The 17,313-nt window shown below is 44.0% G+C and overlaps 1 protein-coding gene across 2 annotated transcripts; it reads right to left on the reverse strand.

Annotated features, from left to right (window-relative positions):
- Positions 1-213: 213 nt before the first annotated feature.
- ikbke (inhibitor of nuclear factor kappa B kinase subunit epsilon) lies at positions 214-17,187 on the reverse strand. 2 transcript variants are annotated; one of them, XM_030373692.1, is made up of 21 exons: positions 17,097-17,187; positions 16,558-16,649; positions 16,140-16,277; positions 15,873-16,002; positions 15,592-15,773; positions 14,114-14,274; positions 13,293-13,403; positions 12,810-12,989; positions 5,516-5,712; positions 5,037-5,095; positions 4,841-4,932; positions 4,404-4,496; positions 4,211-4,268; positions 3,878-3,990; positions 3,619-3,695; positions 3,495-3,534; positions 3,281-3,382; positions 2,343-2,439; positions 1,935-2,026; positions 1,787-1,858; positions 214-1,677 (listed from the first exon to the last, which is right to left on the reverse strand). In XM_030373692.1, the coding sequence occupies exons 2-21, from the start codon at positions 16,645-16,647 to the stop codon at positions 1,614-1,616; spliced, it is 2,148 nt and encodes a 715-aa protein (XP_030229552.1). In that variant the 5' UTR covers positions 16,648-16,649; positions 17,097-17,187; the 3' UTR covers positions 214-1,613. The 2 variants fall into 2 exon arrangements, with proteins under 2 accessions (XP_030229552.1, XP_030229553.1); XM_030373693.1 differs by having other exon boundaries at positions 17,007-17,109.
- Between the last annotated feature and the right edge of the window lie 126 nt (positions 17,188-17,313).

The following is a 17,313-nucleotide window of genomic DNA, read 5'->3' on the forward strand; positions in this document are numbered from 1 at the left end:
ACACTTGCAGACGCCATCGTGCTTAGTTGTATAATTGCCGTAGTGGTGTGCAAATCTGTCCACGGTGTGCGTGTCTGTGTTGTTGTTGTACTACTCTCCGTGCTCAGATTGTAAACTCCGCTCACGCTTGGAGCAAGCGTGTAGTAGTGACGCAAGGAATAACTGTGACATCGTTTTAATGTCACGGGAGAACCCTCTTAAAGAGACAGGAGGTCGCATTTAAGTAACATTTTATTGACAATGACCATACAATTGTATTTTACATGGGTCAAACTATTTTAAGTTACTTACTATTATAACATACAATTATTTACGGCAATTCAACCAGTTTATATTTTGGAATGGGTCCCCAGTTATAACTAGTTAGAAGCTCTTGTTACAGTACACCAATATACTAAACCTTAAAAAAAACTAGGATACGGTCATGCGTGCCAATGACAACGAGATGTTATGGTATTGTAAGACAATATCTGGATATTATAATTCACACAATTATGAATCTGTAAAACACTAAAAATCCATAGTGTATACAGCTTAAGGAAGGGGATGAGAAAGTAAAAGCCAGCAGATGGGAATTTATGCAACTTTCCACATTGCTAAGCACATAAAACCACAAAATAAAAATCCCACAAACGGCCATCACACTTTTCAGTGTCATCCAAGCTCTTTCGGTTTTCTTTTATTCAAGCAGCCCTCTAATTCAACGGCTCTAACTAAGCTCATACACGGCGCACACATCAATGTTACGTGAAGTCTCACCATGAACTCCCTCATGATAAAAACAGAAAGAAAAGTATTATAGTCGTCCTAAAGTGCTCTGCTCCTAAGGGTGAATTCCCTGACACACACACACACACACACACACACACACACACACACACACACACACACACACACACACACACACACACACACACACACACACACACACACACACACACACACGATAATGTACGCTAAAAATCAATCAGTAAATTCAATTTGTAACAATGACAAGGAAAGTGATTGTTTCACATCCGGAGATGTGCAACATTTTAAATTGACTCAGAGAGAACGAAACCTTGTGAGGAGTGTTCCAATAACAGGGGGCGGGAGATAATAAGATGAAAAGCAATGCTTATTTCAGCAAAAACATTCAACATCAATCTCGTTTATCTTTAAAAGCTTTCCAGATGCTGTCTCAGTGAGCCCCTCAAAGAACTAGTAAACTACATACATCTGACTGAGCATTTACCCTGCCACTATACATGGCGCTGAATCACTACGACAGCCAATTACAATCACCATAATACGCTTAAAAGCATTAATGAGGTTTGTATTGAACCACTTTGTGGAGGTCTTCTCACCACCACAACCCCGCTCAGAAAACACTCCCATATTCCCAGCATCCTCTCTCCAAACTATAAATCATGTTTCCATCAGTTGTTTGTGTGCATCTCTTTCCATCTTTACGTCAAGACCAATCGATAGGATGCATTATTTACAACACAGGTCGTTATCAACTCTGTTAATCATCTGAGTGGCAACAAATATGAGACCATCCTTTGGAATCCAATGATGGTGGGTGTGTGTGTGTGTGTGCATTTGTGTGCGTGGGTCAAAGTGAACGCTGGTTACAGTGTACAGGGCCTGGAACTGGGCTTCAGTGACGCTGAAGCAGGGCTGACCGTTCCTAAACTGTGGGGAGACACAAAATCAATACGTTTCAGCCACTCAAAGATACATGCTGTCATTGTGTCATTCAGAAGGGTCAGTTTGGTATGTGTCATTTGTTGATGATGCTCACCTTTCTATGACGCTGTTGTTACACTCTAGCTCTCGGACCAGGATCTCCATTTCCTCTTTCAGATGATGCATCCTGGAGGAAACAAAACACGTCATCCCTGTCTCTCTTCTACAGTCGGTCACACGGGAAGGCAGACATACGGACACACCTGAAGACCATTTGTTCCTTTTCTCTAGGAGTGTCCCCAGGCTCCGGAGCTTCTCTCCTGGGTTGGAAGCTGAGAAGGACTATATCCAGAGCCTGGTGTGGATGACCATGATGACGAGGAAGATCAACAACATTGGTGACTCACACTCCCAACAATTCAAACATAATCAAAGAGACAATAATAGGGTGAATGTGTCCACAGTCCTTGTTTGAGACGTGGACTACAGTGTTATATGGTAGTAATACAGTGGCTAGGGTGACTCCCTGATTACTGGGTTCGATTCCTCATGTTCACAGCCTAACTCTGGCCTTGTTTATAAAATCGGTAGCCATTTTGGGAATGGCACCTGCTAAATAACTAAAGAGTAAATAGTGAAATAGTATTGGTCCCCCGAGCCTTGAAGCCCACCTTATTCAGATGTCCGTTGCACACCTCCAGGTCTGCCAGCAGGCCGTTGGAGAAGGAGTTGAAGTCATCCAGTCTGCTCTGTATCCCCACCAAGACACTAACAGCAGATAGAACCAGTTATATCAGGAGTCAACATCAAGAGCACATAAAAGCATGCCAAAAGATTGGTGCATGTCTGACATTGTACCGTCTTTGTGTACAAACAGGAGTAGCAGGGCGATTAATAGCCTTAACCCAGGGGTGTGATGTCGTGGAGAAGGTCTATTGAACTATCGGTAAGACTTTAATAGAATGACAGTATCTCTCCCGACCTCTTTAAAAAAAAGGTCACAGTATGAATTAATGTGCGGTTGTGAAATGCACTGCTCTGAAATGAACAGACAATTTATATGATTTACATGGACAAGGCTAATGTTTATCATTCTTTCAAGTTAATAAACATAAAACTGGACTGAATAGTATATATGTACAGAAGAGTTAGAGCGAATCACTGTTGTAGACGTTGAGCAGTAGGGCTGTGCTTTAAGGGTCATTGACCCACGATATGGGTCATTTCATATCCTGATAGAGACACAGTATATATCACGATATAGTACTTTTTCTGTAAAATTCTATGAAAACATTTCCACCCAGTATAAGCACATGCCTCATTACTACCTTTTTTAATAATCCTATCAACTCAATGCAAATTAAAGTCGCTGCCGTAAAGTAAAATAACGATAGAAACAAAAGAGGGGAACATCTACATTTTTCTCCTGCTCCCCGATACATATTTTCATATCGCACAGCCCTATATATAAAAGAGGGCAGCATAGTGAAAGTGGCGCTGAGTGAGACTGACTGACTGATTCCCTGAATCAGTGTATATCAGTTTAAAGAACCACAGAACATGTGGTTCTTTGAGCAGTGTAGTTAAAGCGGGGTTGCGGCAGACTGACCTGCTCCAGGTGCTGGAGGTGGCCAGCAGCTCTTTGTATCTCTTGACGCTGTCTTCTCTGAACAGAGTCTTCATGCGCTTCATGCAGGTGGACAGGTGGATCCTGAGGGAAGAGAGTCGACGGTCAGACTCCCAGGATGCGTGGAAGAGCTCAGCCTTCGGGTGGGGGCTGAACAGAAATGTCAGGTTTCGTGAGCAGAGGCACACAAACTCACTTTTCAAACTTGTGGATCTGCTCGTCGTTGTATCCCAGCTCTGTGGGGACAATGAAAAGTTGGTTGCCACGTACAGGCAGACAATGCATAGCTCGACAAGGAACACAGAACTACCATCACTTACTGCCCGTTTGTCTGTCTTTACGGTACATCTGATGGATGGCCGAGATCTTTTCCAGCAGCATCTTCATCTTCTGATGGCTGTGGGACGCAGAGGTCAAAGTTCAAACACAACACAACACACACACACACACACACACACACACACACACACACACACACACACACACACACACACACACACACACACACACACACACACACACACACACACACACACACACACACACACACACACGCTGCGACCCCCTGCCCCTGTCTACCTCTTGTCGTTGGCCAGACTCTCGGCCAGCTTGGCCTGTTCTATGAGAAGGTGTTCCAGCTCGTTCTGGAACTGCTGGACGCCCCCCACGTACATGGGCAGGTGCTCGCGGATCTGCAGAGGGGTCAGAGGTGCCAAGAACTCGGTTGTTTATCGATCATATCAATGTTAAATAACCAGTTTAGGAAGGTCAAACAAATCTTAACTCAAGATCATCAAAACACCCGCTCTATGGTGAGCTCGTGTCTATCTTACTAATTAAATAATCTCTTGTGAGCATAAACCTCCGCTATGTCTACTAGCTTCTATCATGTGGACGTCTAATTGCTCCCACCAGCTGCAGTTTGTTGTGGTTCTCTATGAGGCTGGGTATCTCTGGAGGGTATTGGCCTCTGAAACAAACACACACACACACACACAGAAGAGGCACATTATCAGGGAGCAGGGAGCGATCCCAAATGGTTTCTTAAACCAGATTGATGCCACTGTTTAATGAGTATGGAACAGTGCCGGATGGATGAACTCACATTTTGTGCTCCAAGTCGAGGCAGGCCTGCAGTCTGAGGGTGACCATGGTGATGCTGACCATGGCTGCCTCACAGTCCCTGCGGAGCTTCATCCTACACAACAGCAAGGCAGAGGATCAGAAAAGGTCCTGGGGTTTACGACGTAGGAAATGTGGGAAGTGATTTCGGAAGCCGGGAAAGGAAAGTGCTGACTACCGAAAATAATAATTGAGATAATGTCAAATAAAAATCCTAATGGATGTCAATATCCATAATGGGTGCAATGTGGTCGTCAGCCAGCAGATGGCGATATGTTGTAGGCCTACATATAATTGAGAGGGGATAACATCCCTACTGGGCTAAAAGGGAATACAATAATAACAAAATAAAGCTTTCAATAAAGACTTGGTTTACAGAATGCAATACAATAACTAGCAGTGTAACAGTGTGTTTTGTACATGTAACTGTAGTATCCCTGCAGGAGCAGCTCTCTCTGCGCGTGCAGCGTGCGTACTGTCCTCACAAACTGGTGGACCACTCCCACCATCACCTGCAGAGGACAGAGGGGGGGGGGGGGGGGGGGGGGACACAGGAGAGTGTGATGACATGAATACGTACATAACATGACTGGAGGAGAGCGCCGGTGAGACTCACCTTAGAGAAGCGGTAGTCGGCCATGACGTCAAACCTGGAGGGGATGGCAGGGATCTCCGCTACAAAGACACAGGAGCACTGCTCAGACTTACTGATGGACGATAAGATAGCCACTAGTGCAGAAGAGAAGGCTCAATCTATAGGTTATAGTACTGAATATAAACTGATCATTGTTACAGCAAGCAAAATGAAGATGGAACTAACTAAAGTTTTGTTTTCCATCGATTGAGCCCAAAAAAAAAAAAAGGTAATTTGTAGACTGACATGGCCAAATCAATTCACAAAATGGGGAAAAATGGGTCTGGAACCCTCTGAGTCACGTCTCTAATGCCTCTGGAGGCAATTTAATAGATCTACAACCAATCAGATCAACGCCACGTTTGACATGTCAGAGGCCGCCATCTTTGATGTTTAAACTACTCATGGGGCACTGCTCTGGACCGTCATCGTATCGATGTGTGTGTGGGTGCGTGTCTCACGCTCTCTGCAGAGGAGGCCGGGGTTTGTGTCGGGCCCCAGGCCCAGCAGCAGCAGGGGCTGGGCGGCGGAGGTGGGGGGCAGGTTGACCACCTTCATGTTGCCCTCCAGGGGGAGCTCATGGCCCAGGTAGAGCAGCTGCTGGCTCTCCACCGCCATGCCGGTCTGGGAGGCCACCTCCTCCAGGAACATGGACACCCTGGAAGGTGGGGGCGATGAACCATGGGTTGATGTCTTTATGCATGACCTACTGCATTGAATGCAGTTACCAACATCTGGTTTATTTACCAACTATCCTGTGAGACCAGCAGGACTGCAAATCGGATTTGATAAACCTACCATATACACAGTGTTGGGGGTAACGCGTTGCCTTACAGTAATGATATTACTTTTTTGGGTAACAAAGTCAAGTAACCAATTACATTAAAAATATCAGTAACTACACCACTTTACTAGACTAAAGTAACGCGCTTTCCTGCGTTAACCAAGCCGTGTTTGCCTGCGTATAAAGTTCTGTTATTTTGTGGTGCGTGCATGTGTGCTGCCTGTGTGTCTGCAGCGCCCGCTTGCCTCGGCACGTTGCCATAGCGATCGATTTGAGTGACATAGCTGCTTGTGCGAAGGAGTGTTCAAGTGTTGGAGAGCCGAAGCAGGTGAAACGGAAAGACAGGCTGGTTGCAGGGTTCATTCGAGAAGACATGCTTCCCCTGTCGACTATTGAATCGCCGAGACCTCCGCCTGAAGTGTAAGTGATATAGTACTGTGTTATACCGACATGGAATCGAAGCTCTCAATAATTTTCGAGTCCTTCCTGGACCATGTGTCCACCACCGCGGACATTTGGTCCGCCAACAACAAAAGATACCTAGGAATTGGTTTGAGCACCGAAACACGGTTCCATTAGGGAACCGGTTCCGACATAAACGGTTGTAACAAGATCGAATAAGAACACACATTTCGCTGCCTCATAAGGAATGACGGTGCACTGGATAGACAGCATTACTTTAAAACTTGAGAAGGCTGCTCTTGCCTGCAAGAGGGTGAGAGGAAGACAAACTTAAGATGCCATAGCTTGCGAAATAGATCAGGTTCATTCAGCCTTTGGACCAGATAAAGTAACAGCATGTGTCACCGCCGCTTAAGTGCATTTCTGTTTTAATTGTATGGGATAAAGTGACCTTTTTATATTTTTCATTGACCACTTAATTGTTGTTCTCATGTTTCCCAAAGGCTGTGTTTTGAAACTTGTGTGTTGCTTCTGATTGACCTCACCATAGACTACTTGATCCTGTTGTTTGTGGATTTTACAGGGAGGCATTTCTTTGAGCAGACAGGGATATTGTATGGAGTCAGAACAGTCTGGGGTCAGAACAGTCTCATTAATAATGAATGCACAGAGAAGGATTCACAAATGTATTTTGTGATTATATATAAATTACTCCCTTCTCACAAATACATTTCAATGCACATACAAATGGATATCGGTATGTATAAATGTAAAATAAATCCATAAACAAAAATAAGTTTCACTAAAACATTTCTGATCCACACACAAATGTGCCTTGTTTTAAATAAATGTAATATAAATCCATAAATATATGAATTAAAAAATATTTGCAATTTTCATCAAAAATGTATTTGGATGTTGTTACATTTATATACAAACTGTTCAACTTGAATTAACAAGACGCTTTTCATTTGTGAACTTGTTTGCATTTGTGTGTGAACTGGACTGTATTTATGAGTGGATATTTGAGACTCTCCTGACGTCGGCATAATGCACACATTTGTGTGTGCATTGAAATGTATTTGTGAGAAGAGAGTAATTAATATGTAAATCACAAAATACATTTGTGAATCCTTCTCTGTGCATTCATTATTAATGAGACTGTTCTGACCCCATAAAATTGTTTTCATATGATTTTATATGTTATTTTGAATAGATTTATACAAAAGGCCCCGTTTACACGAGGATTTAACGACCCGGGTAAAAACGACCAAATATTTTATCGGAAGTGCCTTTTGTTTAGACGGTGACGGCATTTTTGGGGCTTAAAAATGCAATAATCTGAAACCACCCTTCCAGAGTGGAAAACTTGAATACGCTCCGCCGTAGCGTTTCCGTCTACACTGCCGAGACGCAAAACTCTGCTCAGATCTATTCCCGTCGCGTACGCGTTTACGTCACATACAGCGCCGGTACAGGGAAATAAATAAACATGTTGGATTATTTTCATGCGTCGGACCGTCAAGCTGCTCTGGCTGCTCTAATAAATTTACTGGAGTCTTTCCACAAAATGTACAGGATATGTAGGCTACAGATAGTATTACTGAACAGAGAAGGATCTGAAATTATGTTTTTGTTTTCGCGGTGCAGATAAGAGAAGGAAGATTCTACGCATGCGCTCAGACACGGTGGTGTTGTGTGTTAGTGCAGCCGTTCTCAATCTGTGGTACGCGTACCACTGGTGGTACGCGCGCGCCCTCTAGTGGTACGCGGAGTATGAACGATTTTTTTAAGCAATTTTTTGAAGATGAAGCAACCGTTAAAAAAATGTTTTGCATGTACCCATCATATGCAATGATCTTAAACCTGCATTCACTAACTGCTGTGACGATGAGTAGGGGAAGTAAAAATTGCGCAAAATCGTCCTGTGACGAGACGTTGAAGTCTGCCTTCAGAGGCCAGACATTTCTGGGGTCTCATTTATAACCGTTGCGTACGCACAAAACGGGGCTGAAAGTTGCGTACGTGACTTTTCACGCCAAGGTTGTGATCTATAAAAAACCAACTTGACGGGAAAATGTGCGCAGCCCTAAGCAAACTCTGACCCATGCGTACGCATGGTTTGGAGGAAAAGGAGAATTGGCGACACAGACGGTGTGGTGGTGAACTGAAGTCAGACCGAAGAATTGCAGAGTGAGAAGAACGATTAGGTTTTATCATCGCCCTTCATCAATTTAATTTCAACCCGTATCATGCGTTAAATCCTAATAAGAATAATTTAAGTCCACTGCGTTATTTCTCAGTTATAACTCCAGAAATATCTCCTTAGAATAGAAATAAAAAGAAATTCTCTATATTTAATCCCGTCACTCCAGTCCATACTGTCCACTGACGGCGCGACTGCATGGAATAAAGCATCTGTCCAACATGTGTCAATAACATAATATTTTTATGTGACACTGTGAACACATGATCAAATGTCAATTAAATCCCAAGTGTGAAAAAACAAGCCACACTCATCACAATCGTTGTCCGTTACTCTTGATGCTTTTCATGACAAATCAGGCATTAAAAAGGGGTTATGTTCAAGAACATTTTACGTGGGTAATTACAAACTGATTATCCAAGGCGTTCTCGTCAGTCTTATTACCGTAACCCTATAAATACAGAGGTGAGCGCCGTGGTAATGCTGCACCATATGGCACTTCTGGCGGACCATGCAGGATTCGGAGGGAGAGGGTATTTAGGGACCATAACGATTTATTGGTAGGCTACATAAAAATATGTAACTCTATGTCAGACCACTTCTTTTTTAATTCTGGGACTGTGCGCTCCGTGCCACTGACAGAGTTCACTGCTGCAGCAACATGTTGCCACTCACTCTGCTTTTTGTTGTTGGCGATTCCAATCCCGTGACCGCCGAACAAAACTACCTTTCGGGCCTCCATCTCACCCACAAGTGTCTCAACTTCAACCTCCGTGAAATTTCGCTTTTTTGATTTTCTCAGTACTTCTGCCATTGTTTCCAACAAGACATAATACCGGCATCTGAGTCTGTTTTATATGCAGATCGCATTCATGAGGTCATTTGCATTGACCATTTATGGTTAAAAAGGGGCGTGTAGAGGGCGGAACGTGAAGCTGATTCAGCTGCGCACAATTATAGTCAGTATGTGATTTATAAAGCAAAGATTGCGTACAGGTGTGCGTACGCAGTGTTTTATAAATCTGAATATTTTTTGGCGCACGCAAAACTTGGCTTCTGGGCGTACGCACATTTTTAGTAACGATCCCACGCACAGTTTTATAAATGAGACCCCTGGGGCCTCATGTACTAAGGTTGCGTACGCACAAAAACGTGGCGTACGTCCTTTTCCACGCTCACGTTCAGATGTACAAAACGTGAAATGACCGTAAAAATGTGCGGTCCCCACGCCAGCTCCAGAGCTGTCGTACGCACGTTTCTACAGCTATTGTTCCTTTGGCGACACTTAGAGGTGACGCTGGGAAACTGGGAAAAAAGGTGAAAACAATGACTCAGATTGATTTGCACATCAGAGACACAGTAATGAACAATTAACACACCTTGCAATTATATGGGTGGCTATAAAAGCATGCGCAATGGATGAAGAAAATTGTTTTAAAAATGGCTGCGTTAGCGTTGTTAGAGGACATCGCAAATGGTCAAATCCGAAGGGCGCTGGAGACGCAGGGGCCGACTGAGGAGACGCCGGGGCCGACGGAGCTATCCGTGCCCTCTCCTTGCTTGTCTATTCAAAATTAAGTTAAGTTAATAAACACGAGTCAAAGTCTTTAATATCCTGGCATCTTTACGCACGACTTATGTGTATTGCAAGCAGCCAATTGTATGACCAGTATAATTACAGCATTTATGACTTCAGCATATTTACCTTGGGGATGATCGGCGTCCCCTTCATGGGCTCCCACCACTCCGGTGGGAGCTGTGTCACCGATCAAAGCGGCCACTCTCAAATCGAAGGGGGAGAGTTCCCCCACTCCCGTCCCCCCACCTGTTGCGGTCACGCTTCGGCGGTGGGCAGAAACCCTCCGCCTCACCTCCACCTTGAGGTCTGACCACTTTTTTTTAATTTCAGAGTGTGTGCGCTGCTGAGACCCCACTGCATTGACGGCCTCGCAAACACACTCCCACTCACTTCTCTTTTGTTTTGCATTTATCCCTGTTGACAGGGTTCCAATAGCATATGCTTGCGCATTTCTACCTCGTGGAGCAAAATCTCGAGCTCAGACTCCGTGAAGTTTCGTTTTTTGCCTCTGTTCATGGTGCCAGGTGATCGGATTAAGAGGTGAATCTCAGGTCCAGAGGCCTATTTAAATGAAATTGCATATTTAAATGAGGGCGTGGACAGGGAGGAGTTTGGCACCTCGGCATGTGCGCTCAATTCCACGTTGATCGAGATGTACAAAAGAAACGTGCTTGGATCCATGCGTTCGCACACTTTTATACATCTGAATTTATTTGTGCGTAAGACAGTTTCTGGGTTTTGGCGTACGCCAAGTTTCAGTATGAAATCCACGCAAGTCTTAGTACATGAGGCCCCTGGACTTTTGGATGCAGCGACGCAGCGAATATCCTGCGCTTTCAGACAAGGCTGTGCGCTTTCTCATTCCATTTGCGACCAGGCTTCTGTTGGTCGCAAATGGTCGCAAATAAGAGCGATGACTACTGTCATGTCATCGCTTTTATTTTATCCCCAAAAACGCAGGTGATCGGAAGCATCACACGATTCGTAGGCATGCTTCACATTTAAGGATTTTAGAAACTGATTCTTATTCTTTTTTTTCAAAAATGCATTCGGAAGAGAAGGGAGGAAGGGAGAGAAGGGAGACTAGCGTTGCTCACGGGTTGGAATGAAAGGGAGAAAAGGGGACAGAGTTGCCTGCGGAAGCGATGTCTGAGATCCAGAGACTGCTTCACGCTACCAGTGTCTGTTTCGTACGGTGTGGAATGAGAGCTCGTGGAGGCACTATTGCGCAAGTACGCCTGCGTGCTTGCGCAATAGCATGCTGCCCGAGAATGAAGTATCGCTGTCAAATCTGTCCCTGGGAAAAGTAACGTTGCTTGCGCCGAATTGAAAAAGGAAACGACTATAATGAAATAGCGGTAATATTTCCACATTAATTGATAAAATAACAGGGGATGGGAAGGGGGGATGGCTGTTTCAGAAGGGGGATGATTTTGATCATTTTAATTCCAAAGGGGGATGCCATCCACCCTCATCTCGTGTGCTGGAAGCAGGTTGGATACTGAACCAAGTCTGAGGCTAAAGCTAACCTCAATCGACCCAGACATGTACCCCTCTCACTAAGCATGATAAGCCTAATTTTCAATGTGTGCCTGAGTACATTCTCCTTCAAACCTAAACATAGATTATATTCTGACCTTATGGCACTTACTGCAGTATTTTTTAATACTGAATGTTTTTCTATGATACACTTGTTCTTACTCATGATAGTTTGATTACAGTGTTTTCGCAGTACACATGATTTCTCTCTTTGCTGTGCATGATTGCTTATAACAGGATTGTTTGACTCCAGTATTTAAATATTCATGTTCAATTCTTTGAATGTTTCATGCAGTAAAATTTACCTCACATGATTGGTTGACTGCAGTTGTTAAAATTAATATTCAGTGCTGTGAATGCTTTAATGCAGTATACTTGTTAATAACCTCACTAGATTGACTGGTATGTTATATGCCAGATTATATCCCCATTTGCTGGGTAGCCCTATTGAAGCAGTTGTTCAATTGTTAGTATTATCCCGTTGCAAGTGTTTAAATACAATACATGAGTTATAGACAGTTGGTTGCTTCAGTCAGGTAAAGTTATGTGAATAATAAATCGTATTATCAATATTAATGCCTTCTGTGCCGTCTCTATGTAGCCTAGTTATAGGCCTACACACTTTATTTTAATTCCGGTGGTACTTGGAGAGCCAAATCATTTCTAAGGTGGTACTCATGGTAAAAAAGTTTGAGAACCACTGTGTTAGTGTATAGTGTATCACAGCACCACCTAGGCGCCTGACATGCATACCCAATAGAAATCCACCCACTTTTGCGTCACCATATGCACGCAGATTTCCTCCCGAAAACGCTCGTCTAAACGCGGAATAAAACCTGAAGACATAACGCAACTTTTGCGTTTTCTGTTCAGACCGTCATCATGTAAACGTAGCCTAAGTGTTGATAGGGATATGATGTTTGTCCATGTATCAACAGTAAATTAAGAAACGGGAAAGTAAAGTAATAAGTTGTGAAGTTACTTTTCAAATGCAGTAACTAGTAAAGTAATCTCATTACAATTTACAGAAGTAACTAGTAATAAGTAACTAATTACTATTTTTGAGTAACTACCCCAACACTGCATATACATACTGTAAGTAAGTAACAAGCCATTTATCTATGGGACATGTGTATACTCTGCATTGAATTACCACTCTAGATCATCTAGTTATTTGATGTTGGCCTGAGTACTTGGCTCCTTTTCGTTTGGCTTTGATGCTTTAATCCAATGTGGCAGCCATACGTGTTGTGGTGGTGGATGTAGATGCAGGAGGCCGTGGCCTGCATCAGGGAGAAGAGGTGAATGGGCTCCCGCTTCAAGATGTCCGTGGTGGCCATGAAGAACTGGTCAAAGCTCCAGCAGCGCTCCTGGTCCGCCTCCAGTATGCCCGCAAGCACTGGCACCAGCTGGCCCGACAGACCCCTAGGGTGGAGGGAGAGGGGGGCACGGAGAGAGGAATAAAGAGGGTGGGGAGATAGAAGAGCAAGACGAGGGGGGGAGGAAGAAATCGAAAAAGATAGAGAAAAAAAAAGATTGCATATAAGGAGGAAATAAAGACATACAATTTAAATATAAATCTGAAAAAAATTTCATTACGTGTGGCCAGTCTCCCAGCCAAGACAAAGCAAAAAATGCCCTTTGATTGACATGGTGACGGACAAGAATATTGTGTAGTCACGCACGACCGCACACGCACACGCACACACACACACACGCACGACATACTGTGACAGCTGGCAGCTGTGGGGAAAGTTGTAGCCCCAATCTATAGGTCCGTCTTCATCCCTCTGTATTCCTGCTATGGATCCCACAGGCTTCTTTGTGGTAATGTTGTACCTATACATCAACAGCATGAAGGTCACACATCAGACTTATATACTCAACACTAAAAACACAATAAAATATGCAAGGCCTGAGGCATACATGCACAGTATTGTTTCGCTGTCTATGTCCTTCTAATTTTCAGGGTTTTCCCTGTCCTAATAAGTTTGGGTGTGTTAGTGGGGGGAAAAGAAATGTGTTCTTTGATAGGAAACTATGCACATTCAATTGACTTCGGATCATTACGTACGAGCTAAAACCAGTTGCTTTGTGTTAACGTAAGTGGGAGACATAACTACCAAGCCATTTTTTTGACTCTCTTGCGATGAACTGGATGTTCATGACAAAAACAGATAACAATGAAACACTACACCTGAATTATTTTTGGTTAATTAAACAGACGTGCGAGTCATATATGCAATGATCAAAACAGCATATTTCGATATAACTAAAAGGGGACAGAAGGTAGGGCCAGTGGCCAGCAGGTGGAGCCAGGGGTCAGTGTCTGACTGAACATCTGGTTCAGTAAATCCGATCATCACTGTGTGGAATCATCCACACAGTAATCCCTGTAAAGTTATCAACTTCCTGCAAGGTAACTTGTCACACACCTGACTAAGAAGCTTGCTAGCTAACACATTTTCCCTTCTGCCATGGCGTTTGGTCTGCCATTACTTTTCATCAGACACAACAAGCTTCCCCACCCCCACTGGCCCCTGACGTACATGGTGGACTTGTTCTTGCGGGGCCCACCGTAGGGCCTGAAGGGCAGGCTGCCGGCGGCAGCGTGGTAGAAGGTCACCCCGATGCTCCAGAGGTCCACGGTCACGCCGTAGCCCTTCTGCTGGGGCTTGCGCAGCACCGCGCGCTCATACATGTCTGGGTGCTGGACACACACACACACACACACACACACACACACACACACACACACACACACACACACACACACACACACACACACACACACACACACACACACACACACACACACCTTTAAAGTACATTGTCTCGAGGGACTATAGTGAATTATGATAAAGTGAACATACTACCGCCCCAATTTAAAAGTGCACTCAAAAACATAACAAAATGACATATATTGTTGACTATAGGTTGACATGTGCATTCCACTACTATGAACTTTAAAGACAACATGGTTTTATATCTGTTCATTTCCATATGTTGCTCAAACATGTATCCATGTATTATATAAAATAAATCAACAAATGTATTATTATTCCCCTGTCATGTACAGTCTTGTGCACTAGAGGGCTCCTTAGCACGTAGGAAAAGGTTGAAAAGGCAGGCGTGGTTAGGTCCTCTGCTGTAGAGTAGAGGTATTTTCCTTCAATAGACTGCCATTTCAAGACTACCGTCATCGGACCACACTACTAGGACCCTACTTTATTCTGACACGTCTTCATTACCCAAGTATATTGTTCCTTGGATGGCGAAGAAAACTCATGAGTAACGTGATGAAACACAACACAGGGCTAACATAAAACCCTAAACTTAACCATCTCTGACACCTAAACTTAACCATCTCACAAGCTAAAATTAGAAATGGATTAACACATCATCAACAATAAACTAGCCCCTGATGGCGCACATGGACAAGATAAACGACAATTTAACAATCAATGTTAAATTGTTTAATGCTAAAAACAATTCCAGTTCCTTGAATTGGACAGCAAGTTAACATCTGCAAGGCGAAGTGTGAGTAGCTGAATAGTCTTAAAGGCAAAAAGACCCAAATAAAACTAGGTTCCTAGAAATGGGAACCTAGAAGTGCTGTCCTGACACTATTGCCAGCACTATGGCAGGAACATACTATGCTATAGGGACCTGCCACAACCCGTTTCAAGAGCAGGCAAATAGCCCCCAGGACGTAGCTCATGCAAATAAAGCCCGAAAATCGACATAAAGTATAAATACAAAAATCATAAAGCATGAAATTAATTTGTACTAATTAAAAAAAGTAAGAAAACAGGATCTGGGGAGTCTAGTTTCCCTGAAAAATATCTATTTGTAGTCGTAGCCATGAGGTCAGTATAGCAGCAGTCAAGAACACTAACTTCCGTCTTTCATTGGTAGCTAACGAATAAACAAATAAATAAATAAATAGGCAGAATTCTATGAGGAACTATGATAACATTTGCTCCACTTTTGAAACATCCTCCAATGAGTGAACGGCTCGGCTTACTAGATATTCCTCCGTTCCATAGATGGAGAGAAACTTCTCCTCGTCGTTCAGCTCGCGGGCCGCTCCGAAGTCGGTCAGCTTGTAAACGGAGCGGCCGTCGTCCCCCACCTGCCGCATGATGTTGCCTGGCTTGATGTCCCGGTGCACCACCCCGTTCTCCCGCAGATGGTTCATCCCCTGCACTGCACACAACACAACACAACACAAAGAGGCCTTCATTTCAGGGGCGGAGGTCGGTGGTTAATATGTGGTATTTACACACACATGACACCTTGACTGACCCACACACTGCAGCACAATGCGGAACTCGGTCTCAGGCAGGCCAAAGGCGTTCTCTGGTTCCTCCAGTAGACTCAGCAGGCTGCCTCCCGAGCAATACTCCATCACCAACACCTTTTGTTTCGAGGCGAGCTGAACACAGAGGAGAAGAGAGGGAGAGAGTGAAGGCAGGAGCGTGATAGGCAGGGACATAACAGGGGTGGATCTAGCAAGTAGGCTTTGCAATTTAATACCACCTCTTTGGTTTACCTGCAATACCTGAGTCTTACCTCTTCCACAGCGTACAGCAGGACGATGTTGTTATGGTTGAGTTTTCTCAGCATCTCAAACTCCCTCATCTGGACCTCATAGGAGCGACTGTAGCTAGCGGCGTTAAACACCTTCACTGCTACTTGCTCACCCGTTTTCTACAGATAGGATATATTAAAATATATATTTATTGTTTTACAAAACATTTGTTACACATAGAAGGACAATATAGGTAAAATCAGCAACTCCATACTAACCCATGGCCGACGGAAACCTCATATGTATACATATAATACAACTGATAGGCCTACAACATTTTGCATCCATTTAAAAGGGTAGGCAAGATGTCGACATACATCACACATCCCACGGCCTCATTAAGTTAACGTTCAACATACGCATTCACAGTCAACATGTGGCTGATGTGTCATCGTTCACCTTGTTGCGGGCTTTGTAGACACAAGCGGTGGCTCCTTGGCCCAGGACATCCTGGATAGACCACAGGTAGTTCACCGTACTGGCCGTCATCACTAAAATGTCAAACAGTGAAGAATGTCGAAGGCTTACAATCCACAGCCTCACCGATGCATTGCACCGTAGCAATATAACACACACACACACACACACACACACACACACACACACACACACACACACACACACACACACACACACACACACACACACACACACACACACACACACACACACACACACACACACACACACACACGGATATAAAGTATGATCACGACTTAAAATTACGATTCGTAGCTAAAGTAGCGTCGCAGAGACAACCACTTCGCGTGTTAACCCAAGTAGATATACACACTCAGTGAAAGTCCGAATAACTTCCCTAACCCAGTGAACAATATCAGCCCACCTACCGTAACTATGTTGCTTAAGAAGGAACAACAATCAAAATAAACTAATGTTTGTCCCATTTAAAACCCAAACGGTGGGACTCGAACCATTACCTGGGAGCCGCTGGCAGCTCTGCTGGACCCTCCCCTCCGCCGGGGCCTGACCCTGTTTGCGGAAATGGTTTTGTGTCGGACTAGCAAGTTTTGCAATCGTTACTTCCGATTTAGGCGTGCTATTATTACACTCAAGAAGCATCACGGCAGGCAAATGTGGTGAAAAAACAGTAAGTTCACAACGGCTTTTCTTGAAATTCATTTTCCTGAGAAGAAT

This window comes from Gadus morhua, chromosome 13, assembly GCF_902167405.1.
Source record: "Gadus morhua chromosome 13, gadMor3.0, whole genome shotgun sequence".
In the NCBI taxonomy this organism is placed as follows: Eukaryota; Metazoa; Chordata; class Actinopteri; order Gadiformes; family Gadidae; genus Gadus; species Gadus morhua.

What these genes read in the sequence shown, in the direction of transcription:
- ikbke (XM_030373692.1), bottom strand. Translation starts at nt 16,647, where the DNA reads ATGACGGCCAGTACGGTGAACTACCTGTGGTCTATCCAGGATGTCCTG. An exon ending in CGGCCTCCTCTGCAGAGAGC is followed by an intron (nt 5,096 to 5,515) that starts GTGAGACACGCA and finishes GTGTCTTTGTAG; the next exon opens with CGGAGATCCCTGCCATCCCC. An exon ending in AAGGAACAAATGGTCTTCAG is followed by an intron (nt 1,859 to 1,934) that starts GTGTGTCCGTAT and finishes TGTTTCCTCCAG; the next exon opens with GATGCATCATCTGAAAGAGG.